The following is a 24,239-nucleotide window of genomic DNA, read 5'->3' as shown; positions in this document are numbered from 1 at the left end:
AGGGAGCGGTCGACAGTATCAAAGGCAGCAGAGAGGTCGAGGAGGAGGAATAGGGCGGAGTAGAGGCAGGTGGATTTGGCAAGAAGGTGCTCATTGGTAACCTTTGAGAGGGCAGTTTCTGAGGAGAGAAAAGGATGGAAGCCAGATTGAAGGGGTCAAGGAGAGAATTGGGTATAGACAACTCACTCGAGTTTGGAGGAATGGTAGGAGAGACATAGGGTGATAACTGGAGGGACCTGTGGGGTCAGAGGAGGGTTTTTTTTTAGGATAGGGGAAACATGGGCATGTTTGAAAGTGGCAAAGAAGCCACTGGAGACCAAACAGTTGAAGATGGCAGTTTGAGAGGAGGCAAGTGTTTTGACAGGGTGCTAAGTAATAGGGTTGCAGGTGGAGGTGAAGGGGGTGGATTTTGAGAGAAGGCAGGAAATCTCCTCTAAAAATACTGCTGGGAAAGATAGGAGAGTTGAAGAGGGGCAGGAGGGAGGAGGGACCGGGGAGGGGCAGGGGAGATTATGCCTCATAGTGTCAATTTTCCTCAATAAAGTAGGTGGCTGGGTCATTAGGGACAAGGGATGGGGAAGGTAGGGTGGGGGGCAGGGGGTTTGAGGAAGGAGTTAAAGGTCTGGAACAACTGGTGAGGGTGATGGGCATCGGTGTCAATAAGAATGGAGAAATAATTTTGCCAGATGGAGGAGAGGTCAGAGGTAAAGCAAGCAAGGATAAACTTGAAGTGGATGAAGTAGGCCTATATCTAGATTTCTGCCAGTAGCGCTCTGTGGGTTTTGCACAGGAGTGGAGGAAATGGGTTGTCGAGGTGACCTGGGGCTGTGCATTAGTGGGACAAGATCGCCGAAGGGACAGGGGAGCGAGTGAGTTGAGTTCAGTAAGGAAAGTAGTGTTGAAAGCATTAATTTGGTCATCAAGGGACGTGGTTTGGATATGGAGGCTAAATGGGGCATGATGATTTGAGAACATTGGATGAGGTCAAAAAATCAGCGGTCTCTGTGGGGGAACAGAACAGATTTGTGGGGAGGAGGTGTGTGAGGGAGCAGGCAAGTGAGGAGGTTGTGGTCAGATGGAAGGATTTCCAAGTTGGTGTGGGCTTGTTGGTGTTGGTGATTGTGCAGTGGCTAGCAATGATGAGATTGAGCAGGTGTCCAAATAGATGTGTAGGTGAGGTGGGGTGGAGCAGGAGGTCACAGGACTTGAGGAGTGACAGAAAGCAGGCAGTGGAAGGGTCTACAGGAACATCTGTCTATAGGAACATCTGTGTGGATGTTGAAGTCCCCAGAGATCAATGTAGGGATGGAGAAAGAAGGAATGTGAGAAAGGGATGGTTAAAATGGTTAAAAATGTTGGAGGTGGGACCTGTGGGGGGGCAGTAGATGACCATTACTAGAATCTGGAGCGGGCAATAGAAGCAGATGATATGGGCTTTGAAGGAAGGGAAAGAAAAGGATGGAGGTGGAATGGTGCAAAAGTGCTACTAGGGCATGCAAAGGAAGCTAATAACTCCTTTCCCAGTGAGTTTGGGGCAGTGGATGAAGATGAGAACCCCCTAGCCCCCCGGAGAGAGCATCAGGGGACACTGTCATTTGGGGAAAGTCAGGGTTCAGAGATGGTGAGGAGGAGTAATGACTGGGTCAGGAACAGGTCAAGGATGAAGGGAAGCTTCCCTGTGATGAAGTGGGGGTTCCACAGACCACACTTTAATGGGGCTGTGGTGGCGGGGTGGGGGTTGAGGGTAGGGTAGGTGGGGGTGGTTCTGAGATGACAGCCCAAAGGATAGGGAGGGGTTGGACGGGAGTGCGTTGACAGGGGCCGGAGCAGGGACAGGATTAGAGGGATGATGTGGGGGAGGAGTTGGGGTTGAAGGATCAAGGTGAGGTAACACACAGCAATAACTACTTATTCCGGTGGTACCCCGAGAAGATGGCTGAATTGTCCTTGGGTCCTTGAGACTTGAGAATCAAGAGCTAGTCGACAGTGGTGAACAAATCCCTAAATAAAACGCAAGGGCTGAGGAGGGCCTGAGAGAAAGAAGGGAAACTAGTAGAGGTTAATTAACACAACGCCTCAGGCTCGTCTTTCCTAGATTTGTTTTTTCAGACCTTTAATATTTAAGAAAGGTACCTCCTCCCTCCCCACCCCCCGCAGGAAGGACTGGATCAAGGTTTTATTTCATACGTTTTATTCACAGCACACAGTTTTTACTTGACAATATATCCTGTTCAGCACTAAGGCTAATCATTACTAAATAATAGGGTTCATTTCCAACTTAAACATTGTAACGATTGGTTCACATTTGGGCTATTTACATTATGATCCTTCAGCACACTGCACTAAATAGTTGGTGAAGCAAGGCACTTCAAGTGTCCGTATTTTACACCATCCCCAAATTCCACTTGGAGTGTGTACGAAAAGGGTAGTAAAGGAGTGGGCGGGGGGTGGGGGGTGGGGAGAGGGAGTTACTAGTAAGGAAATGAGACTCCAACCCTTTAAAAAGGTTAGATTTTTTATTAACAAAGTACAAAATATATTTTTAAAATTCTAGACTTTAAATAATTCTACATAGAAGACCAAACATCTCCAGATACTAATGTATGCAACTTAATTTCTCGCCTATAAGGAAATTTACAAGCACCTAGACTCTCCACTGGAAGTTTGCAACTGAATTCATATTCCTGAAAATATAAGTGAGAAACAGAATCAAATTAGTTTTTGGTGTTCTTGAACTCAATAAGGTTTCCTTTGTCTTAAGCAACTTTTGGTGAAACTGAAAATACGGGTCTGCAGAGGCTAGGAAGTGACAGGTTTCTGGTTTAGGGTCGACTGGGGGGAGGGAAGGAAGGCGGAGGGGACAGCTAAGGGATTCCAGCCCGTATGTTAGTTTGGAAAGCAGAAAAATTACGGTGATTTGCGCCAGGCAGGGGTGAACCACCTTTTTATGCAAAAGAACCAAACAAAAATGAAATCTGGACAAATGGTGTGTAAAGAGCCCGTTGTACTAAGTAAACATATTTCATTGAGAATCCAATAGCTTTAAAATCATCCTCTTCCACCCCCAGTGATGGACCTGCTTGGCAGTTAACTGAGCTGGATTAGGGCCCAGGCCTTGGTTTTATGGGGAGTGATGTAATATGACGACGTCATTGCTTCTCATGATTCTTAGCAGCATCAGCTGTTGCTGTCAGTAGAAGTAGGGAATGGGCTGGAATCCGAAGAGGTAACTTTCTTTGCCTTCCTTGGCCAGGGTTGTGAGAGGTCAGTGCCCACGTGATGGGGCACGGGAACCAGCCACCCCCTCCCCCAGCGGCTGCATTAAGATCTCCAAGGACGGGTAGAGCAGGACTTCGTTCTTCCCTTGCCCAGGTGCTGGGTTTTGGCTGTGCTGCTCAGGGGTGAGAGGAGGGTTTCCCATGACTGCAAGGAGATGTTTAAGACCTGCTCCTACCACAGCCTCCAGGAAGAGCAGGGGGAGGGGCACTAGGGGAGATTTCTTTCCTGGAGCGGGAGGGACTTCCTCCCTGGTGGATTGGGGTGACGACTCCCCAGTACAAATGGGTGGTCTGAGAACCACTGACAAAGCCCCAGCTGGGCCTCCCCATGTCACCTGAATGGTTTCTGCCTTTTGCTCCTAAGTATCCCCCAAACCCCTCCAGCAGTGAGGGCTGGTGGGGACTTTCTCTTGCCCCAAGAAGTTTTTAAGTGCCTGTGCTGCCACGGTAGGTTCCAAGAATGGCCAGATATAAGATGCAGACCCTCAGAACTAGGCCGTTCCCCTGTTGCAGCTTCAAGGTTATCCTTTGACCACAAAATAGAGAAGCAGCGTGGCTCAGTGGAAAGAGCCCGGGCTTGGGAGTCAGAGGTCATGAGTTCGAATCCCAGCTCCGCCGCTTGCCAGCTGTGTGACTTTGGGCAAGTCACTTAACTTCTCTGTGCCTCAGTTACCTCATCTGTAAAATGGGGATTAAAACTGTGAGCCCCACGTGGGACGACCTGATCACCTTGTATCCCCCCAGCGCTTAGAACAGTGCTTTGCACATAGTAAGCGCTTAACAGATACCACCATTATTATTATTATTAAAATAGTCGCCTAGTGATTCTCTTCTGCCTACATTTTAAAAATATGGTATTTAAGTGCTTTTTATGGGCCAGGCACTGTGTGAAGGTAATCAGGTCGGACAGTCTCTGTCTCACACTGGGCTCACAGTCTTAATCTCTACTTTAGAGATGTGGTAACTGAGGCACAGATAAGTAACTTGACCAAGGTCACACGGCAAACAAGTGGTGGAATTGGGATTACATTCCACTCGGCCACTCTGCTCCTGTGGTGTAGTGGAAAGAGCCCGGGCTTGGGAGTCAGAGATCATGGGTTCGAATCCCAGCTCTGCCACTTGTGAGCTGTGTGACCTTGGGCAAGTCACTGAACTTCTCTGTGCCTCAGTTCCCTCATCTGTAAAATGGGGATTAACTGTGAGCCTCACATAACCTGATTACCTTATATCTACTCCAGTGCTTAGAACAGTGCTCTGCACCTAGTAAGTGCTTAACAAATACCAACATCATTATTATTATTATTATTATTGTTAACATTCTGTAAATCACTACAGAAACCTCTCTGCCTCTCAGTAGAAGGAAAGTGAGCCAAGTCTTACACTTAAAAAAGGGATGGTTTCTTATTCTACCACATTCCTAGGGCCCTGGGAGGTGGAACCAACTCTCATTAACTCAGAGATACTGCATCATGTCTCAGCATTGCTAGGAAAGGTAGGAAATTGACTTTGGGGAAAAGCAATACAGTCAATGTTATTACCTGGGGTGGGGCAGTAATTTTCCAAGACTCCAAAAGATTAGTAACCTTTCCAGGACCTCCCGCTAAATTTTCCACCTTTTTCCACATCTTTTTTTTCCTTGTGGAGTTTGAATCTTTCTGCCATTAACACGAGTTCCTCAGGCACACTCTGAAATTAACACACATGACAATTTGACTTAACATTTTCAGCTTCCAGGAACTGTAGATTGGCTATATAGTCAGCCATTGCTTGTGCATAAGACGAGGTTTTGAAATACAGAAAATTGTAAACGGCAGATTTTCTTTAAGGCAGTCTTTGTGTTTTTACCTGATGTGCTCTTTCGAGGATATTAATCAATTCCGAAGCAATCCGCCAATCATTCCGGGTGACCAGGGTGACAGACTCTCCGGTCCTTCTAAGAAATAATAAAGGGAAGCTATGTAAATTCACTTGGTTGTGTTTACTGCCAAATTAGGACAAATTAAAATATGTCCAAGGGGCTTTGAGAGTTTGCGTGCTCCTCAAGACGTTCACAGGGCAGAGTTTAGGAGGAATAGGTGTTTCAAAGGTAAGTGGTAAAGTTTAGGATTGCTAACTTCCAATGAAGAGTTATATTGTCTACAGACTTACCCTGCTCTCCCAGTTCGTCCTATTCGATGGACATACTCTTCAATATTCCGTGGAAAGTCAAAGTTGAACACATGTGTGACATCGTGAACATCAAGGCCACGGGATGCCAAGTCTGTAGCAATAAGTATCCGTACTCTCCCTGTAAGAAATGCAATTCAGAATGTTTTGGGGTTACTTGTAAGCACATTGCTTACAAGTGCTGCTCTATTAAATATGGTATTTATTTGGAAAAAAACCCCCAACAACTTCCGTAATCACTGGACAACTTCTGTTGCTATGCACTACCCATGACCATTTGGAAAGGAACTGAGCTATCCTGAAGTGTAGCAATGCCATATAGTTTATAGCCATAATAAATCACACCGCTCAAACCTAACTGAACAGCATATATACATGAATGTACCTTTTTTAAAGTCATCCAAAGCTTGTTCACGATCGAACTGTTCTCTGTTGCCATGTAAAGACTGGACAGGAATTCCTTGGAGGCTAAGATCACTTGACAGATCATCAGCTCTAAAAGATAAAAAGCCAAACAAATATAATTGACTAGGCTTTAAATATATACTAAGTCACTACTAAATCAAAGATTATTTGATTTATTATAATTTTTAATATTACATATTATATATTATTATTCTTTGAAATGAAACAGTGGAGAGATGCGGCCTTTAGGTTGATTTAAAGAGGACCGTAAGTGTATCTCGAAGAATGTAGGTGGTGAACAAGCTGGCTAAACATAAAATTTCTTACGTCAGTTTTCTTCCAACAAAGACGATGACTTTGTCTTTCGGCTTCATTGCATCAATGAAGAACCGTATGAAGGATCGTTTTTCCTCTTCTGGGATAACAACTACTTTTTGTTCCACTGTATTCACTGCCTATAACATTTTTAATAATAAGAATCAAATCACAAGTTCGATTAATTTAAGACTTACAAGATTTAGAAATGACACTCGGTACAACAAACATGACAAGTTTTGCAAAATAATTAGGAACATCCTTTCAAAGCTAAAATCCCAAGACAACTTTATTGGATATCAACAGGTTTTGGACTCCTTAGAAGTTTTTCCTTCTATGAGTCTTAGTGTGTTACAGCACTAAAAGTTTAATCTGTCTACACTTAGAGTCTCAAAGGTTGATTCTCATTATTCCATGAAGCATTGACGATGCTTCTCTGTACCTCATTTACCTCATCTGCAAAATGGGAATTAAGACTGTGAGGCCCACATGGGACAACCTGATTACGTTGAATCTATCTTGCTTAGGACAGTGCTTGGCACATAGTAACACCATAATAATAATAATGATGCTTATTTCCTGCTCTTCCTTCTGAGTTAAAAAGCCAACTGTTCTTTAACTACCACCTTGGCTCCCCCACCCCAAACTATGACAGATGACCACTCTCTCGACCTTTACAGCCTTATTAAAATTACATCTCCAAGAGGCTTCCTCTGCTAAGCCCTCATTTCTCCTATTCCCTCTCCCTTCTGTGTCACCTAAGTACTTGGTCCTGTATCTTTTATAAGCACTTGATAGTCACGCATCCTTAGCCCCATAGCACTTGAGTACCTATCCACAATTTGTTTTAATAATCGGTCCCCTCCTCTAGTCTGTAAGTTCTCAGGAAGCAGGGGACATGTCTACTAAGTCTGTTTTATTGTCGTATTTGAGTGCCTACTTTTGTGCAGAGCACATGCAGTCTAAGCATTTAGTACACTACTCTGGACACAGTTAAGCGCTCAAATACCACTGACTGACTGGTTGAAACACTGCACAGAAAGCCTCAGTTACTCAACTTACAGTCAGATCCAGGGTGCCAACGTAAACAATCATAGGATTTTTCAGATATGATTTTGAAAGGCGACGAACAGAATCTGGCCAAGTAGCACTGAAGAATGGAAAATAGGAATCTAGGTCACATTATATATTTGTGACCAATATATATTTAGAGGTATAAATATCTATATATGTGTACATATATATAGTTTTTTTTTCATAGGTCTTATTCGTTAAATGAAACAAAGACATACATATAGGTACATATAGGACAGAGTGAATCAGGCAGAAAAATGTAGATAATAATAATAATAATAATAATAATGGTATTCGTTAAGCCCTTGCTATGTGCAGAGCACTGTACTAAGCGCTGGGGGAGATACAAGGTGATCAGGGCATCCCACGTGGGGCTCACAGTCTTAATCCCCATATTACAGATGAGGTAACTGAGGCCCAGAGAAGTTAAGTGACCTGCCATAAGTCAAATAGCTGACAAGTGGCAGACCCGGGATTAGAACCCATGACCTCTGATTCCCAAGCCTGTGCTCTTTCCACTGAGCCACGCTGCTTCTCTTTAATAGATTAATAATATTAATAGATTAGATGTCCACACAGAGTAACACATATCCAAAAAAAAAAGGAATTCACGTAGAAAGTAAATGAGATACGAAGACCTGAAAAGATGGACACAGACATTATGTAGGAACTGGGAACTCAAAAGTGGAATAACTGGGGGAAAAAGGCATAAGGAAAAGACAAAATCAAACCAAAAATATTATATGGATTTCAGTCTTTTCAATAAACTCGACTTTGAAATGTACATATTTCTTTGGCTATTTATAGGTTTATTTTAGAGATTAAAGTTGGAGAAGGATGAGTTTACTACTACAGCATTATTATGTACATATTGAGAAAAGAGTTGAACATGTCTAACACTTAAGGAAGCCACACCTATCTAAAATGTGCTCTCTCTCTCTCTCTATATATATATATAGTGGCCAATTTTAACAATAACTAAAATGTGTTGGTTCTCTTTAAAGTTCGAGCTCAAGAGAAGAGGGGTTGTAATAAACTTTCTATATAGCCTACTAGGGGGAACATAAAAAGTAAAACTGATGACCAAGCTTCCAAATTATTGTATTTCAGAAATGGGATGATCAAAATTTACATACCTAGTCATGATTGTTTGTCTATCTGGCCGTATATCTAATAGAATCTTCATTATCTGAGGTTCAAATCCCATATCTAGCATCCGGTCAGCTTCATCCAAAACCTGTGGGAGGGTTAGAGAGTGGAATAAAGGATCTTTTCAACAAGACCACATTTCAAAATAACCCTATTATTTATGAGCTATTACTATGGGAGGTGGACACCGCCTGGTCCACAGCCAAAGCTTTTATGATACAAATATCTCACCTGCAACAAACAAGTACACACACAGGGTTAACTATGACTTCATTAAATGGAGATGGGAACCTAGACTGAAGTCTGGGACCGCAATGTCAGTTTCAAGTTTATTGAGATTTAGGTCTTATTTGGTCAACAAATAATACCATTTTGGGGATTTTATATGTGAGCTGCAAAATTATAATACAATTTATATGGGTTATTTCCATATACTAAGGTGTCTCCTCCTCTAAACTGTTAGCTCGATGTAGGGAGGGAATGTGTCGACCAATTTTATTGCACTCTCAAGTACTTGTGAGTACAGTGCTCTGCACACAGTAAGCACTGGATAAATGCCACTGAAGTTGACTTACCAAATAGGTTATGCTCCTCAGGTTTATAAAGTCATTCATTTGAAGATCATGCAGTCTTCCAGGAGTAGCAATGACAATATCAACACCTTTGGTGACAAGGCTTATTTGACCCTTCCTGTCTCCACCACCATATATGCAAGTGCTACAAAAAATACGAATATGTAAACAGCCTTCGTTATGCTGATGATACAACCCTACTAGCAGAAAGTGAAGAAGATTTGAAGGGCTTATTATTCAAAGTTAAGGAACAGAGCAAATAAGATGGGCCTATATTTGAATGTCAAGAAAACAAAGATCCTGACAACTGGAAGTTTTAAACACATTTGTAGTGGACAGAGAAAAGAGATTGGAATAGTTAACGATTTCTCTCTCCTGGGATCGATAATCAATAATTAAGGAACTAGCAGACGAGGAATACGCCGAAGACTGACGTCACGCAGATTTGCTATGAAGAACCTGGAAAAAAAAAAATCAGGAAATGTGCTGATGTAACAATCGCCATAAAAATACAAACTGTCAACTCTGTGGTGTTTCCAGTGACAATGTATGGATCTGAAAGTTGGACAGTGAAAAAAACAGGAAAAAAGGGCATCGATTCTTTTGAAATGTGGTGTTGGAGAAGACTTTTGTGAATACCATGGATTGCTTGAAAAACAAATGGAGTTTGGAGCAAATTAAACCAAAGTGATCTTTGGAAGGCCAAATGACGTCTTAGATTAGCATATTTTGGACACAGTCCAAAATACACACAGGAGGACTAATTCTATGGAGAAGACACTAATGCTAGGAAAAATCCAGGGAAAACGTGGAAGAGGCAGACCAGCAGCTAGATGGGCAGAGACCGTAGACTGTAAACCCGTCAATGGGCCGGGATTGTCTCTATCTGTTGCCGAATTGTACATTCCAAGCGCTTTGTACAGTGCTCTGCACAGAATAAGCGCTCAATAAATACTATTGAATGAATGAACGAATAACAACAACAATGGAAGAACCGGAGAAGCAGCATGGCTCAAGTGGAAAGAGCCTGGACTCGGGAGTCAGAGGTCATGGGTTCCAATCCCACTTTTGCCACCTGTCAGCTATGTGTCTTTGGGCAAGTCACTTAACTTCTCTGAGCCTCAGTTCCCTCATCTGTAAAATGGGGATGAAGCCTGTGAGACCTACATGGAACAGCCTGATTACGTTGTATCTACCCCAGCACTTAGAACAGGACTTTGCACATAGTAAGCACTTAACAAATGCCGTCATTATTATTATTGTTAGAAAGGTTGCAGATTATGGCAGAGGACAGGATGTTCTGGAGAAAGTATATCCTTGGAGTCGCTATGAATCGGAAACAACTCGACGGCACTTAATAGTAATAATAATAATACATTCAATGTAAAATATTTTAATACATATTATATATATAGAGAGAGAGAGAGGGGGAGAGAGAGAGACTACCAACTTCAAACCCATTTAAAAACTTAGTAAAACAAATTTACCTCTTAATTCCTTTGTATGTATATTTGGAACATTCTGCTTCCACCTGAAGAGCCAGTTCTCGAGTTGGAGTAAGAACCAACATGCCAGGTCCACCTCGCTTGTTTCTGGGTCTTGAGAATGAGAGTTACACGATTATTCAATAATTCTACAAAATAGGCAAAGCACCATGCAGAAGATGTTGAATTCTCTCAATATTGGAATATCCCAAGACTGACTTATGGTAGAGAATAATTCCCTTTTCAGGATCAGCTAAAGTTGAGGTCTTTCTAAAATCTTGTTATATTTACTTCACCACAGAAGCTTCAAACTGCAAGTATGCCTTGGTAAAATAATGCCCAGGTAAGTCAAGCAGTTTTCCTAGAGTTTCTTAAAGATGCTGTGACAAAGAAGTGAAAATCGATTGGAATTTTTATAAAGAGGTTTCATACAAATATAACCTAAATACTTATTTTTAACAATGAACTACATCAGCTGCATCTGCTTCAGAAAATTAGCCCTATGATCTACAGCTTAAGGTGAAATATAAGGAAAGCAATAGGTATCCTTACACAGGTTGTGAATCCAAATGAATGAAGCCAGGCATTAGATATGCTAATGTCTTTCCAGTTCCTGTTTGTGCTATGCCAATAAGATCAATGCCTTGTAAGACAATTGGCCACGCTTGAGACTGAAATGAAATAATAAAGATGATGACTATAAATTCTTCATGCCAGCCACCCTTCAAGTTTGCAGTTGAGTTTAGGCTGAGCTGCCCAGTAAACTCAAAACACAGAGTTAGATATAAGGCTTACTTGAATAGGTGTTGGTCTCTTAAAACCAACTTTTCTTATGTTTGCCATAACATCAGGATAATGCTGAAATGCATCTTCAAATCTACATATGGGATTTGGAATGGGGCGTTTTTCACCATCTTTTAGGTCATCACACATGATGTTATTATTTTTTTCCCTACAATTAGAAAGTTTCAAATGGTTCACACTTAATGTTAAAGTACTCCCCTCCCTCTAAAGCTACCCATTCAACTCTCTTCACCCACTACATCCCAGCTTTGTACTCTTTGTTCCTCAAACTCTACCTCACTCTCGATTCTCCCACTTGGCCCCTTACTCCTACTCTTCCCCCTACTTGAACACTTTTCTACCTTCCTACCCACCGGACAGATCACTGTCTTTCCCACCTCCTCTAGAATACAAATCCAACTAATCACTGGTCATGTCATTTCATAGACAGCCCTTCCATATTCTGGTTTATTTTTGCTCCTAGATGAAAGTAGATTTTATTCCACCACGTGATGTCATGTGCCGTTTTCTGGAAGAATGCAGACTTTTCATGATCCTAGAGCATTTCTTTAAGGGTTCTCGAACTCCCCTAGTCAATCCAGATCCTTTGCATTTCTCTCCGAGGTTGGTGAGAAGCTACGTGGCCTAGGGGATAGAGCATGGGCCTGGACCTCAGAAGGACCTGGGTTCTAATCCCAGTTCTTCCATTTGTCTGCTGGGTGACCTTGGGCAAGTCATTTCATTTCTCTGTGCCTCAGTTACCTCATTTGTAAAATGGGGATTAAGATTGTGAGCCCCATGTGGACAGGGACTGTGTCCAACCCGATCTGCTTGTACCCAACCCGGCGCTTCCCAACAGCACCCAGCACGTAGTAAGCACTTAACCAATACCACAGTTATTATTATTATTGTCTGGCATAGTATCTCAGACAATAATAATATAGGAGGCTAGGTGTCAAAAACAACAGACTGTCAGAAAAGCTGTTTCTAAATTAATAATGGTATGCTGTATGAGCTTAGTCTCATTATTAATTTGGCTGGTACTAGTTCATACCCTTTTTTTTTTTTTTAAAAAAAAAAAGGCATTTGTTAAGCACTACTATGTACCAGGCACTGTAGTACGTATTGGGGCAGATACAAGTTAATCAGGTTGGACACAGTCCATGTTCCACATGGGGCTCGCGGTCTTAATCTCCATGTTACAGAGGAGGAAACCGAGGCACAGAGAAGTGACGTGGTTTGCCCAAGGTCAATCAGTAGACAAGTGGCAGAGCCAGCATTAGAACCCAGGTCCTTCTGACTCAGGCCACAGATAGTGGATCTACCCTCTAGGCCACTCTGCTTCTCAACATAGTTATATTTGAGTTTTCCTTCATTTGCTCCTGCAAATTGCAAATTTGTGCATTACACTATAAACTTTTAGGAGACACATTCAGTCTTCCCCTTACTGTATGATCCCAAGTGACAAAAACAGCCCTCTTCACATAATAGGTACTCAATAAGTGTTAATTAAGTTTAGACTACAAACTCTCAAGTGTTCCACAAGAACCCTGCATTATATTTAGAGCCATGTGGTTCTAAATAAATAGTTATGCACAGACTAAAGACAGAAATCATTCTCTCTAGGAAAAGAGGTAGCTGAAGAGGTGAGAAGTGGAAGAGTTATTCAACAATTCCGGAGTTAACTCAGATGCAGCGCTACTTTTAATTTCCACTTTCCGCAGATTTAACCTACTTTCAAAGTCCTACCTAAGAGATGCATTAAAAGACAGTTTGGTGACAGTCATGTCAGCCAGGAAAACAAAAAAACAAACGAAAAACAAAAGCTAGCAATTTATCACAAGGATTTTATTTTGAGATTTTAAGTCCTTTAACAGCATATAACCAGCATCACATTTTATTGAACATGAAAGTATTTAAAACTACTGACCTCCAGTTGTTGATTTCTTTCTGTGACATGGAGTGTGTCCTTTTTGATTCTATATAGAAGTCTTTCTTAATTGGGGGCAAGTCTAAAAAACAGAATTAAAATGTTTAACAAGCATTTTTTTAATCTAAAGTATATTTCATGCAGATAGAACTTGGAAAAAGTAAAAATACAACAGAGTTGGGGTTGTGTCCACCAACTCTGTTGTGGTGTACTTTCCCAAGCACTTACACACTTCTGTTCTGTTTTGCTTTGTCGTCTGTCTCCCCCATTTAGACTGTGAGCCCGTCATTGGGCAGGGATTGTCTCTATCTGTTGCCGAATTGTACATTCCAAGCGCTTAGTACAGTGCTCTGCACATAGTAAGCTCTCAATAAATACTATGGAATAAATGAATGAACCGTGTTCTGCACACATTAAGTGCTTAATAATGCCAGTGATTGTTTGACTGATTAATTGATTACTTGAAACAACTACGTGTTTGAATGGTTCTTCACCTCTTTTTAGGTCACAGATAATCCAGATGCTCACGGGCACAGTAAAAGATACAATTTCAGATGTGTCTAGTTCCAACGCCAAGCATAGTGGATTCTCAAATATAGGTTCATTTAAGAATGAATTTTACCCTCCTGAATATTTTAATCAATCATATTGATTTTAAAAAGCAACACGTGACAGTCTACAATTAATTTTTTTTTTAGGAGGTTTTCTGTGCAAACCTTTAAGGAATGAATAACTACAACCAACCAGACAGAAGTAATTATATGACCACCATTTCCCATAAGCACTGTTCTACATTTGTAGAGCTTAATGTGCAATATCATGACTTTAAAAAAAAAAAGTGAACAGTCTACAACCGGAGAAGCAGCATGGCTCAGTGGAAAGAGCCCGGGCGTGGGAGTCAGAGGTTCGAATCCCAGATCCGCCATTAGTCAGCTGTGTGACTGTGGGCAAGTCACTTCACTTCTCTGTGCCTCAGATACCTCATCTGTAAAATGGGGATTAAGACTATGAGCCCCACGTGGGACAACCTGATTACCCTGTATCTACCCCAGAGCTTAGAACAGTGCTCTCTGCACATCGTAAGTGCTTAACAAATACCAACATTATTATTACTTGGAGTACTACAGCTTTATCCCTCAGAAAAATACTATTTGCACTCTCTCACATGCTAAGTATTGCACTCTGGCCACAGTAAACACTCAGTACCGTTGATTGCCATTGTTCTTGTCTGTCCGTCTCCCCCGATTAGACTGTAAGCCCGTCAAACGGCAGGGACTGTCTCTATCTGTTGCCGACTTGTTCATTCCAAGCGCTTAGTGCAGTGCTCTGCACATAGTAAGCGCTCAATAAATACTATTGAATGAATGAATGATTGCCCATGGGCAGGGAATGTGACTGTTTGTTGTTATATCACACTTTACCAAGCACTTAGTACAATGCTTTGCACACAGCAAGCGTTTGAGAAATCAGACTGAGTGAATGAATAATTTGTCAGTATTTATACATAAATCCAGGTACCATATCAAGTGTTTTTTTTATATTTTACCAACCTGCCCACTTCATAGCTTCATATTTTGCTCTGTTCTCTCGGATGGATGTCCAATCTATCACTGGTCTTAGCTGAGACCCAGACTCAGGACTTCCATGAGAATCAACATCATCTTGCATTATGGAAGATTCTGTTCAAATAAAGTTAGCAAGTTTGCTGAAAATCACGCTCTGCCTTCAGGAAATCCGGGTCTTACTGTTGCCACTCTACGACTTGAATATGAGGTTCACGAATAAGCATCTCATCTGTAGGGTCTCCACTAGCTTAAGTATCGAGGAGAGGGTATCGGAAACACGTATATGGCGTGTTGCTTTTAGTTTGACGAACGGGATCTTTCACTGGGTTTAACCAACTGATTGGGAAATGACTTGACCCTGGTTAGTTACAGGTGAGCGAGGAGCAAGACACAGCCGTTGCACTCAGGCCAGTCTGTGCTGTCAAATCATAGCACAGAACCACAGCTCAGTGCTTGGCACATAGTAAGCGCTTAACAGTTTCCATCATTATTATTAGAAAAAGGCACCAGGGTCTGGAAGTGGCACCTGAAAGGAGGAGATACCCAATCAACCTGCTGCAGGCTCCCAAATGACCCTGGAGAGGTTTCTCAGGGGCCTGAAGCTTTTTGGCCTAACAACAACAAAAAACGGTACCGTTGCAGTACTTGGCAATTTCGATAAAGCTCCCTGGTGAGCAGTCAGACTCTCGTTCAGCAATTACAGGTCTAGATGTAAGAACACGGTCTACCAAAAGATAGATTATGAGTCCCCAGTTTATGCAGTTAATTGAAATTTTAGGGGTGTGATTTTCTTGCATAGGGTTACAATGCGAGCATAACTGTAAAGCTATTAACCCAAACCACAGGACAGGGAATTTTTCTGCTAGCCACGAAATTCAGGCTCCGTTTATAAAATAATTGAATGATGCAGCAACACAGGTATGTTTTGCAAGTTTTCAATTACGAGGAACACGTAAAGCTCCATTAATTTAAATGAAATTTTGACCTTTCCAATTACAATGAAATGGAAAATTCATCCTGTTCTATTTTATCAGATTAAGTGTTGGATCAAGAGAACACCCCCAGAAATTCAGCCCGGAAGTTGAAACTAGGTCAGTGATGACAAGAGAAGTGTGGGATCCCGTTTGAGAAAAAGCTACCAGAATCAATGTGGGACAGGTCCTTTAAAAGCGGCCAGATGGGTCAAGAGGCAGTGTGGCCTCGTGGAAAGGGCATGTGGGCCTGGAATTCAGAAGAATTCGAGTTCCAATCCTGGCTCCACCAAGTGTCTGCTGTGTGACCTTGAGCATGTCGCTTAACTCCTCTGGGCCTCAGTTACGTTATCTGTAAAATGGGGATTAAGACTGGGTGCCCCACGTGAAACATGGATTGTGTCCAACTTGATGAACTTGTTTCTAACCCAGTACTTGGTACAGAGTAAGTATTTAAATGCCATAAGCAAAAAACCCCAAAAAACAAAAAACAAACCCCACATCAAACAACCCCCAACCGTCTCTGTGCCTCAGTTACCTCATCTGTAAAATGGGGATTAAGACTGTCAGCCCATGTGGGACATGGACTGTGTGCAACATGATTAGCTTGTATCTACCCCAGTGCCCGGCACACGATAGGTGCTGAAATACCATTTTAAAAAAAACAGCAGACAACAAAACAAAGAAACTTAGCAGCAAACTAGGTTTTAGAGTGCAGGGCCATTTGGAAAAATGGCAAAGCAGCAACAGGGTAAAATCTATGTAAAAAGGCTTTGGGGCCTAAATTGATGTAGACTACTTACTTTTTCTGCGTCTTTCTGAAGGGGAACTTTGTTCCTGTCTTTTAATTAGTTCATCGATTAGTGATTTTGCTTTCTTCTGGGCCTCCTTATTACCAAAGATCTTTACTTCTGCCTTGTAATCTCCCTTATCAATCTAAATACCAAACGCCACAAGTTAGTACGGGAGAATAGCCCTAGATAACAATAATAATAATAATATTCATTAAACACTTACTATGTGCTAAGCACCGTACTAAGCACTAGGGTGGAATCAACATAACGAGGTTGGACACAACTTCTGTCCCACATGGATGAAGGGTATTCATAAAAAAACAAGCCAAAAAAACCTAAATACTTGTTCCTCCGGGTAAGAAGTCTTCTGATGCAGGCATTCTTTCTACAGCATGATCGCTTCATTATTGAAAATCCCCATATTGTCCAAAATTATGTTGCATCTCAATGGGAAAGATGAGATTTAAAAATATGTATTGGAAAACAAGTGAAAGATGACATGGCTTCTGTCATACTGGGGAACATGCAAGAAGTTTGTGGAGACAAGAATACGAAACGAATTAGTGAACGTGGTGAGGGGCATTTAGGGTTGTCACTGATTCCCTGGGAGGTACTAAGGCACATCTCCTCCGAGAAGCCTTCCCTGACTAAGCCCTCCCCTCCTCTCCTCCCATTCTCTTCTGCGCCGCTCTTACACGCTACTTCAATCATCCTCCCTCCCATCGCCACAGCACATATGTAAATATTTGTCATTTATTTCTATTTTTTATATTAATGTCTCTCTCCCCCTCTAGACTGTGAGCTCATTGTGGGCAGGACTGTGTTTGTCTTTGCACACAGTAAGCTCTCAAATGGTTCAATGAACTTTCTAATAAGTTTTGAAAAAAATACTACTCAATCCTACGTTATTAGAGAGGTTCATCTGACTTTGGTGGGGGCAGGGGGGAAGAGGAGGGGTCGTCTTGATGCAGTGTCAGAACGAACTCTGGCATTGGACTCTGCGAGTACTGGAGCATGGAGTTTTCCAAGCATGTAATAGGAGACATGGATGCAGTGGTAGCTTGACTCCCTTTGAAAATACTAATGAAAAGCCGATAAGAGGTTCCGTCACAAATCCCGTCTCGAAACAGCATTTCTGGCAGCGGGGCCCCCTTAAATCCAATTCTCCGCCATGTTATGGCACTGCGGTACTAACAACGGTATTTGTTAACCATTTACTTTATGCGCCAAGCCCTGGGTAGGTAGATACAAGATGATCACGTCAGGTACAGTCCCTGTGCCCACTTGGGGCTCACAATCTAAGGGGGGGGGAGGGAGAAAGGGTATTTAACCCCCATTTTACAGATGAGAAAACCGAGGGACATAGAAGTAAAGCGACTTACCCCAGGTCACTCGGCGGGCAAGTGTCAGAGCAGAATTAGAGCCCAGGACTCCCAACTCCCAGGCCTGTTACTCTTTCCACTGGGTTCCCATTTCCTTCTAATAAAGTTGCAGTGAAAAACTAAGAGTTGAAATGACGCCGCTGTGATGGCCGTGAACCCAACGTCACAGTTGGGAAGGAAACTTAGGACGTGAGACCAGGGGAAAAGGTGTTTTCCTCACCTGCGCCGTTACTCCAGCTGGCTTCTCGACCTAAGTTCTGGAAGTGCACGGGGTCAATTGCACAGAGGCTTGAAAGTGAGCTCACACCACTTTGGAGATGGCTCTGGATTTCTAGCCCAAGGAGGACTCTAAAAATGAGATTGCCTGTCAGGAAAAGCACTTGCCAGAACTTCACATCACTTACCTGTATTTTGGAACCAGATGACTCTTGAAGCTCTCTTATTTTAGATCCACCACGACCTGTTTTAAAACACATTTTCACACACTAAACAAAAGTGGCCACGGTTTTCAAGGCCAAATTGCTTCTTGCTTATTCATGAGGAAATCACCGCTTCTGGAGCTCACCTCTAATATTTTGGTTAGCCTTTAGCGATCAATTGGGCTCCTGTTAATAGCTCTGTTGAAGACTGGGTGGAGAGGAATTATAACTGATGTTTAAAATGAGGCTGCAGAATTAGTATTACTGCTTTCAATTGTCCAAGCTCTCTTCCTTTTTATTTCGCATTGTTAAGAACTATTCTAAGGAAGGCAGTGAAAACGGCAAGGTTTTCAGTCCCCGGGGGATAAATACTCTTGGATTTTAAAGTCTGCAAAGAGCATGAAGCAAAGAGATACTTTTTTTTTTTTAAAAAAAAAAAAAAGGTTAACCTGAGAAAAGTGGCATTAGTGAGTCTTTCCAGTAGTGTTACCCAAAGTGACTCTTTCAAACATCCTGTTAAAATATGACAATTGCCCTCCTTGACATCCACTCTCTGTTTAGATGCAGAATGGCAGTAAGTGCTCGATAAATATGATCGAATGAATAAATGAATGAAATCAGAGATCCTACCTCTTCCCCCCCCACATCCATCTGAGGACCATCAGGGAATCTGTTTGGAGAAATCAGCCCCCAAGAGAATATCCTGCTGGAGAAATTAATCAATGGCATTTATTGAGCACTCATTGTGTGCAGAGCACTATGCTAAGCGTTTGGGAGAGTGCAATACAACAGAGTTGGTAGCGGAGAGATGGGAGGGAAAAAGAACTCTTAGTTGAAAAAGCGGCAGCTGATGCCTTCTTGCACTACTCTGAAAAGTGTGTGCGTGAGAGCGAAAGGGAGAGGTCCTAGAGATGGGCCAGAGTTAATGGCCGTAGACTATAAACTCGTCGTGGGTAGGGAATGTGTCTACCAACCCTGTTGTATTGTACTTTCTCGAGTGCTTAGTACGGTGCTCTGAGCAGAGTAAGTGCTCAATAAGTACAATCGATCGATGCGTAGTGGGCAATTTATCAGGCATATAGATGAGTCTGTGATGGAGGAAAGCAGATATAACATACAGATTTTCCAAAAGCCATCTTTTTGAATTTTTTAAAAAAGTTGAGCAATCCTGGAAGTACAGGGACTGCCCGGTTATGGGAGAAAACTGCTAAGAAGGAAGATAGGGAAAGGCTGAGGGGGCCCATTTTAATGAAGTGTGCAAAAATGGGGAAGAGAGGGCAAGGCAGGTACAGAACTGTAGTCGTTTTTAGTCAAGTAGCTTACAACAAGCGGCAGCATTGCCTAATGGTGAAAGCAGGCACCTGGGAATCAGGACCTGGGTTCTAATCCTTACGCCATCACTTGTCTGCCCTGTGACCTTGTGCAAGTCACTTAACTTCTCGGTGCCTCAGTACCTCAGTTACGAAGCTGAAGACTGTGAGCCCCATCAGGGACATGGACTGTGTCCAACCTGATTATAGCTTCTACCTGTCCCAGCACTTAGTATAGTTCCTGGCACATAGCGCTTCACAAAAACCAGAAAAAAACATCCTGTCAATCCTCACATGGAAACGTTTCCACCCCGTTAGCCAACTTGTACTTGCATCGAACCTATTCTACCCCCATTTAGATGTCAAAAGCAGTCAGGTGATAAAATCCAAAAAAGTTACATTACACTGCCAGTTGCACCTGAAAATTTTTCATTAAAATGGCACTTTGGACCAGCCTTAGTACTTTAACAGGCAGCAAGTCAGTCCTTTTTTTAAAAAAAAATTAATAAAAAAATCCCTCCAGAGTCCACTAAAGGGGAAGTCGTTGGCTGTCTTATTCTGAGCAATAGAGAAATAGCACAGCTCAGTGGCAAGAGCCCGGGCTTGGGAGTCAGAGGACGTGGGTTCTAATCTCCACTCAGCCACTTCTCAGCTGTGTGATCTTGGGCAAGATACTTCACTTCTCTGGGCCTCAATTACCTCATCTGTAAAATGAGGATTAAGACCTAGAGCCCCACGTGGGACAACCTGATTACCTCGCATCCACCCCAGTGCATAGAACAGTGCTTGGCACATAATAAGCACTCAACAAATATTATAGTGAAGAAGTTTGAGGTTGTTTAAAACTACAAAACCAGAGAGGTTCCCTGAAAACCTCCCCCACACGGTGGTCTTTGCAGCCTCTCTCTCCGCTCAGACCCCCACCCTTCACCACAGGGCTGTTTTTTGGTTTTTTAAATGGTATTAAGCGCTAACTCTGTGTCAAACACTGTTCTAAGCATTGGGTAGGTACAAGTTAACAGGTCGGAATCGATCGCTGCCCCGCATGAGACTCACAATCTATGTAGGGTAAATGGGCGCGGAGCCCAACACCTATTCGTATTTATCGAGCGTTTACTGTGTGTCGAGCACTGTACTGAGCGCTTGGAAGAGTACAGCGAACAGACACATTCCCTGTCCACAACGAGCTGACTCGATCTATGGTATTTACTGGGCGCTTACTACGTGCGGATTAATAATAATGATGGCATTTGCTAAGCTCTCACTATGTGCCAAGCACTGTTCCAAGCGCTGGGGGTAGTTACAAGGTAATCAGGTTGTCCCATGTGGCGCTCGCAGTCTTCATCCCCATTTTCCAGATGAGGTCACTGAGCCACAGAGAAGTGGAGCGACTCGCCCAAAGTCACACAGCAGACAAGTGGCAGAGCCGGGATTAATAATGTTAGTATTTGTTAAGCGCTTACTATGTGCGGAGCACTGTTCTAAGCCCTGGGGGAGATACAGGGTCATCAGGGCGTCCCATGTGAGGCTCACAGTCCTCATCCCCATTTTACAGAGGTCACTGAGGCACCGAGAAGTTAAGTGACTGGCCCAAAGTCACCCAGCTGACCGGTGGTGGAGCCAGGATTAGAACCCATGACCTCTGACTCCCAAGCCCGGGCTCTTTCCACTAAGCCACGCTGCTTAATAATAATAATGTTGGTGTTTGTTAAGTGCTTACTATGTGCAGAGCGCTGGGGTAGATACAGGGTAATCAGGTTGTCCCACGTGAGGCTCACAGTCTTCATCCCCATTTTCCAGATGAGGGAACCGAGGCCCAGAGAAGTGAAGTGACTCGCCCACAGTCACACAGTTGACAGGTGGCAGAGCCGGGATTCGAACCCATGACCTCTGCCTCCCCCCCCGGGCTCTTGTCACTGAGCCACACTACTTCTCACGGCACTGTACTGAGCGCCCGGGGGAGCACGGCCTAATGGACGGAGCCCGGTCCCGGCAGTCAGAAGGTCATGGGTTCTCCTCCCGGCCCCTCCACCTGTCAGCCGTGTGACCCTGGCTCAGTCAGCGTGGATCAGTGGCAAGAGCCCAGGCTTTGGAGTCAGGGGACACGGGTTCGAATCCCAGCTCCACCACTTGTCAGCTGTGTGACTGTGGGCAAGGCACTTTGCTGTGCCTCATTTCCCTCATCTGTAAAATGGGGATGAAGACTGTGAGCCCCACGTGGGACAACCTGATTCCCTTGTATCTCCCCCAGCGCTTAGAACGGTGCTCTGCACAGAGTAAGCGCTTAACAAATACCAACACCATTATTATTTCGATGACTTCCCCGGGCCTTAGTTTTTCCATCCGTACGATGGGGATGGAGCCCGCGAGCCCCACGCGGGACGGGGACCGAGCCCAACCCCATTCGCCTCTACCCTCCCCGGCGCTCAGTACAGTGCCGGGAACCTAGTAAGGGCTTAACAGATGCCGTTATGATACTGATGATGATGATGATGATACTGATGATGATTAGGAGGCGGGTCCCAGGAGGCGTCGGGAGGCAGGAGCGGCCCGAGCCCCGCAGGCTGCGCGTCCCGGCGACGGTTGGCCGCCCGAGGGTCCAGAAGGTCTCGGGGGGAGGGGGTCGGGGGGTGCAGGAGGGCCCAGGAGGGGCCTGGGGGGGACGGTCCAGGTGGGTCTGGGGGGACTGGGGCGGGTCCAGGGTCTGGGGGGGGGGTCTAGAGGGATCCAGGAGTATCTAGGGGGTCTTGGGGGGGGGGTGTAGAAGGATCTAGAGGAGGTCTGGGGGGGGTTCAGGAGGGTCTAGGGGGTGTCTGGAGGGTTCTAGGGGGATCCAGGAGGGTCTGGGGGGGGTGCTGAAGGGCCGAGGGGGGTCTGGAGGGGTGTCCAGAAGGGTCTGGAAGGGTGTCCAGGAGGGTCTAGGGGGTGTCCACGAGGGGGCTAGAGGGGTCGTGGGTGGGGGTCTAGGAGGTCTGGGGGGGGGGTCTTGGAGGGTCCGGGGGCCTCAGGAAAGTCTAGAGGGGAGTCTGGGGGTGTCTGGAGGTGTCCAGGAGGGTCTGGGGGGGGGTCCCAGGAGGGGCAGGAGGGATGTCCAGAAGGGTCTAGAGGGGGTCCGAGGGAGTCCAGGAGGGATCTGGGGGGACCCAGGGGGGGTCCGGGAGGGTCCAGGAGGGTCTGGGGGGGGGTAGGGGTCCAGCAGGACCTGGAGAGGTAGGTGTTCCGGGAGGGGGTTCCGGGAAAGAAGGGTCCGAGCCGGTGGAGAAGATCCGGGGGTTGGGGAGAACTGACCGATGACGGCCCCGATGAGCGCGCTCTCCAAGGTGAAGCAGAGCGACGCCGCGTCCCTGTAGCGGAAGCTGCGGAACTCCAAGGGCGTCCCGGGGCTCGGCTCCCGGGGTCCCGCCACGCTTCTCCACCAGCCGCCGCCGCCTCCTCCTCCTCCTCCCCCGCGCCCTGGGCTGCGGCCGGCCGGCCGCGCCGCCTCCCGGAGGGCCTCCCACGGGGCGGCGGGGCTCCGGCCCGGCAAGCCGCCCGCCTCGTCGCCCTCCGACTCCCAGTCCGACATATCGCGCGCGGCCTCCAGTCGCGACAGGGGGGAGGGAGAGGGAGAGGCCGGGCCGGGCCGGGAGGCGTCGAGCGGGGAGCGCGGCCGGTCCTTGTCCCCTTTTTCCCGCTCTCCGGCCGCCCCGTGTAACGGCCCCGCCACCGGCCGCCGCGAATCAGCCGCGAGGGCGGGCGCGGGGCGGGCCCCCATTGGTCCGGACGCGGGACGGTTTAATGATGTGGCTATTGGGGAAGCGCTTACTCTGTGCGCAGCGCTGTGCTAAGCGCCGGGGGAGGAGATCCAGCGGGCAGCAGCTGGGCCCCCGTGAGGCTCCCAGTCTCCATCCCCCTTTGACCGATGAGGGAACCGAGGCCCTGAGAAGTCAAGGGACCTGCCCGAAGTCACCCAGCTGACAAGTGGCGGAGCCGGGATTCGAACCCATGACCTCCGACTCCAAAGCCCGTGCTCTTTGGAGTCCAAAGTCCGTGCTCTTTGGACTCTTTGGAGTCCACTGAGCCACGCTGCTTCATGATGTGGCTATTGGGGAAGCGCTTACTCTGTGCTAAGCACCGGGGGAGGAGGAGATCCAGGGGCATCAGCTGGGCCCCCGTGAGGCTCCCAGTCTCCATCCCCCTTTGACAGATGAGGTCACTGCGGCCCAGAGAAGTCAAGTGACTTGCCCACAGTCACACAGGCCGGCCTCACCCCCTGCGCTGCTCCCCGCCTCACTGACCTCACCTGCCAAATGGGGATGAAGGCGGGGAGCCTCGCATCCTCACCACCCTGGATCTCCCCCAGCGCTTAGCACAGTGTTCGGCACATAGGAAGCGCTTAATAATAATGTGGGTATTTGTTAAGCGCTTACTCTGTGCGGAGCACTGTGCTAAGCGCCGGGGGAGATACGGGGTCAGCGGGTTGTCCCACGTGAGGCTCCCAGTTAATCCCCATTTTCCAGATGAGGGAACTGAGGCCCAAAGAAGTGAAGTGACTCGCCCGCACTCACCCAGCTGACAAGGGGCAGAGCCGGGAGTCGAACCCATGACCTCTGACTCCCCAGCCCGGGCTCTTTCCACTGAGCCACGTTGCTTCCCCTTATAC

General features: G+C 45.3%; 1 protein-coding gene across 3 annotated transcripts; it reads right to left on the bottom strand.

The window, feature by feature from the left end:
• Positions 1-2,174: 2,174 nt before the first annotated feature.
• Positions 2,175-23,311, bottom strand: DDX43 (DEAD-box helicase 43). 3 transcript variants are annotated; one of them, XM_029067390.2, is made up of 17 exons: positions 22,886-23,310; positions 18,273-18,328; positions 16,496-16,628; positions 14,707-14,835; positions 13,157-13,238; positions 11,239-11,395; positions 10,996-11,114; positions 10,447-10,557; positions 8,963-9,104; positions 8,375-8,475; positions 7,227-7,314; positions 6,177-6,304; positions 5,830-5,939; positions 5,427-5,565; positions 5,124-5,211; positions 4,817-4,964; positions 2,175-2,684 (listed from the first exon to the last, which is right to left on the bottom strand). In XM_029067390.2, exons 1-16 carry the CDS (start codon positions 23,160-23,162, stop codon positions 4,854-4,856), a joined length of 1,971 nt encoding a protein of 656 aa, XP_028923223.1. In that variant the 5' UTR covers positions 23,163-23,310; the 3' UTR covers positions 2,175-2,684; positions 4,817-4,853. The 3 variants fall into 3 exon arrangements, with proteins under 3 accessions (XP_028923223.1, XP_028923300.1, XP_028923446.1); XM_029067467.2 differs by lacking the exon at positions 14,707-14,835 and having other exon boundaries at positions 22,886-23,311; XM_029067613.2 differs by lacking the exons at positions 10,996-11,114; positions 11,239-11,395 and having other exon boundaries at positions 22,886-23,309.
• Positions 23,312-24,239: the final 928 nt, after the last annotated feature.

The sequence above is a fragment of the Ornithorhynchus anatinus genome, chromosome 1 (genome assembly GCF_004115215.2).
Source record: "Ornithorhynchus anatinus isolate Pmale09 chromosome 1, mOrnAna1.pri.v4, whole genome shotgun sequence".
Taxonomy (NCBI): domain Eukaryota; kingdom Metazoa; phylum Chordata; class Mammalia; order Monotremata; family Ornithorhynchidae; genus Ornithorhynchus; species Ornithorhynchus anatinus.
This window is presented reverse-complemented; position numbering and strand designations above follow the sequence as displayed.

Excerpts from the sequence above, each read along its gene's own strand:
- DDX43 (XM_029067390.2), bottom strand. The coding sequence starts at position 23,162 with ATGTCGGACTGGGAGTCGGAGGGCGACGAGGCGGGCGGCTTGCCGGGC. Across the intron at positions 9,105-10,446 it reads ACATACAAAGGAATTAAGAG|CACTTGCATATATGGTGGTG; the intron begins GTAAATTTGTTT and ends TATTTTTTGTAG. Across the intron at positions 7,315-8,374 it reads AGACAAACAATCATGACTAG|TGCTACTTGGCCAGATTCTG; the intron begins GTATGTAAATTT and ends TCCATTCTTCAG.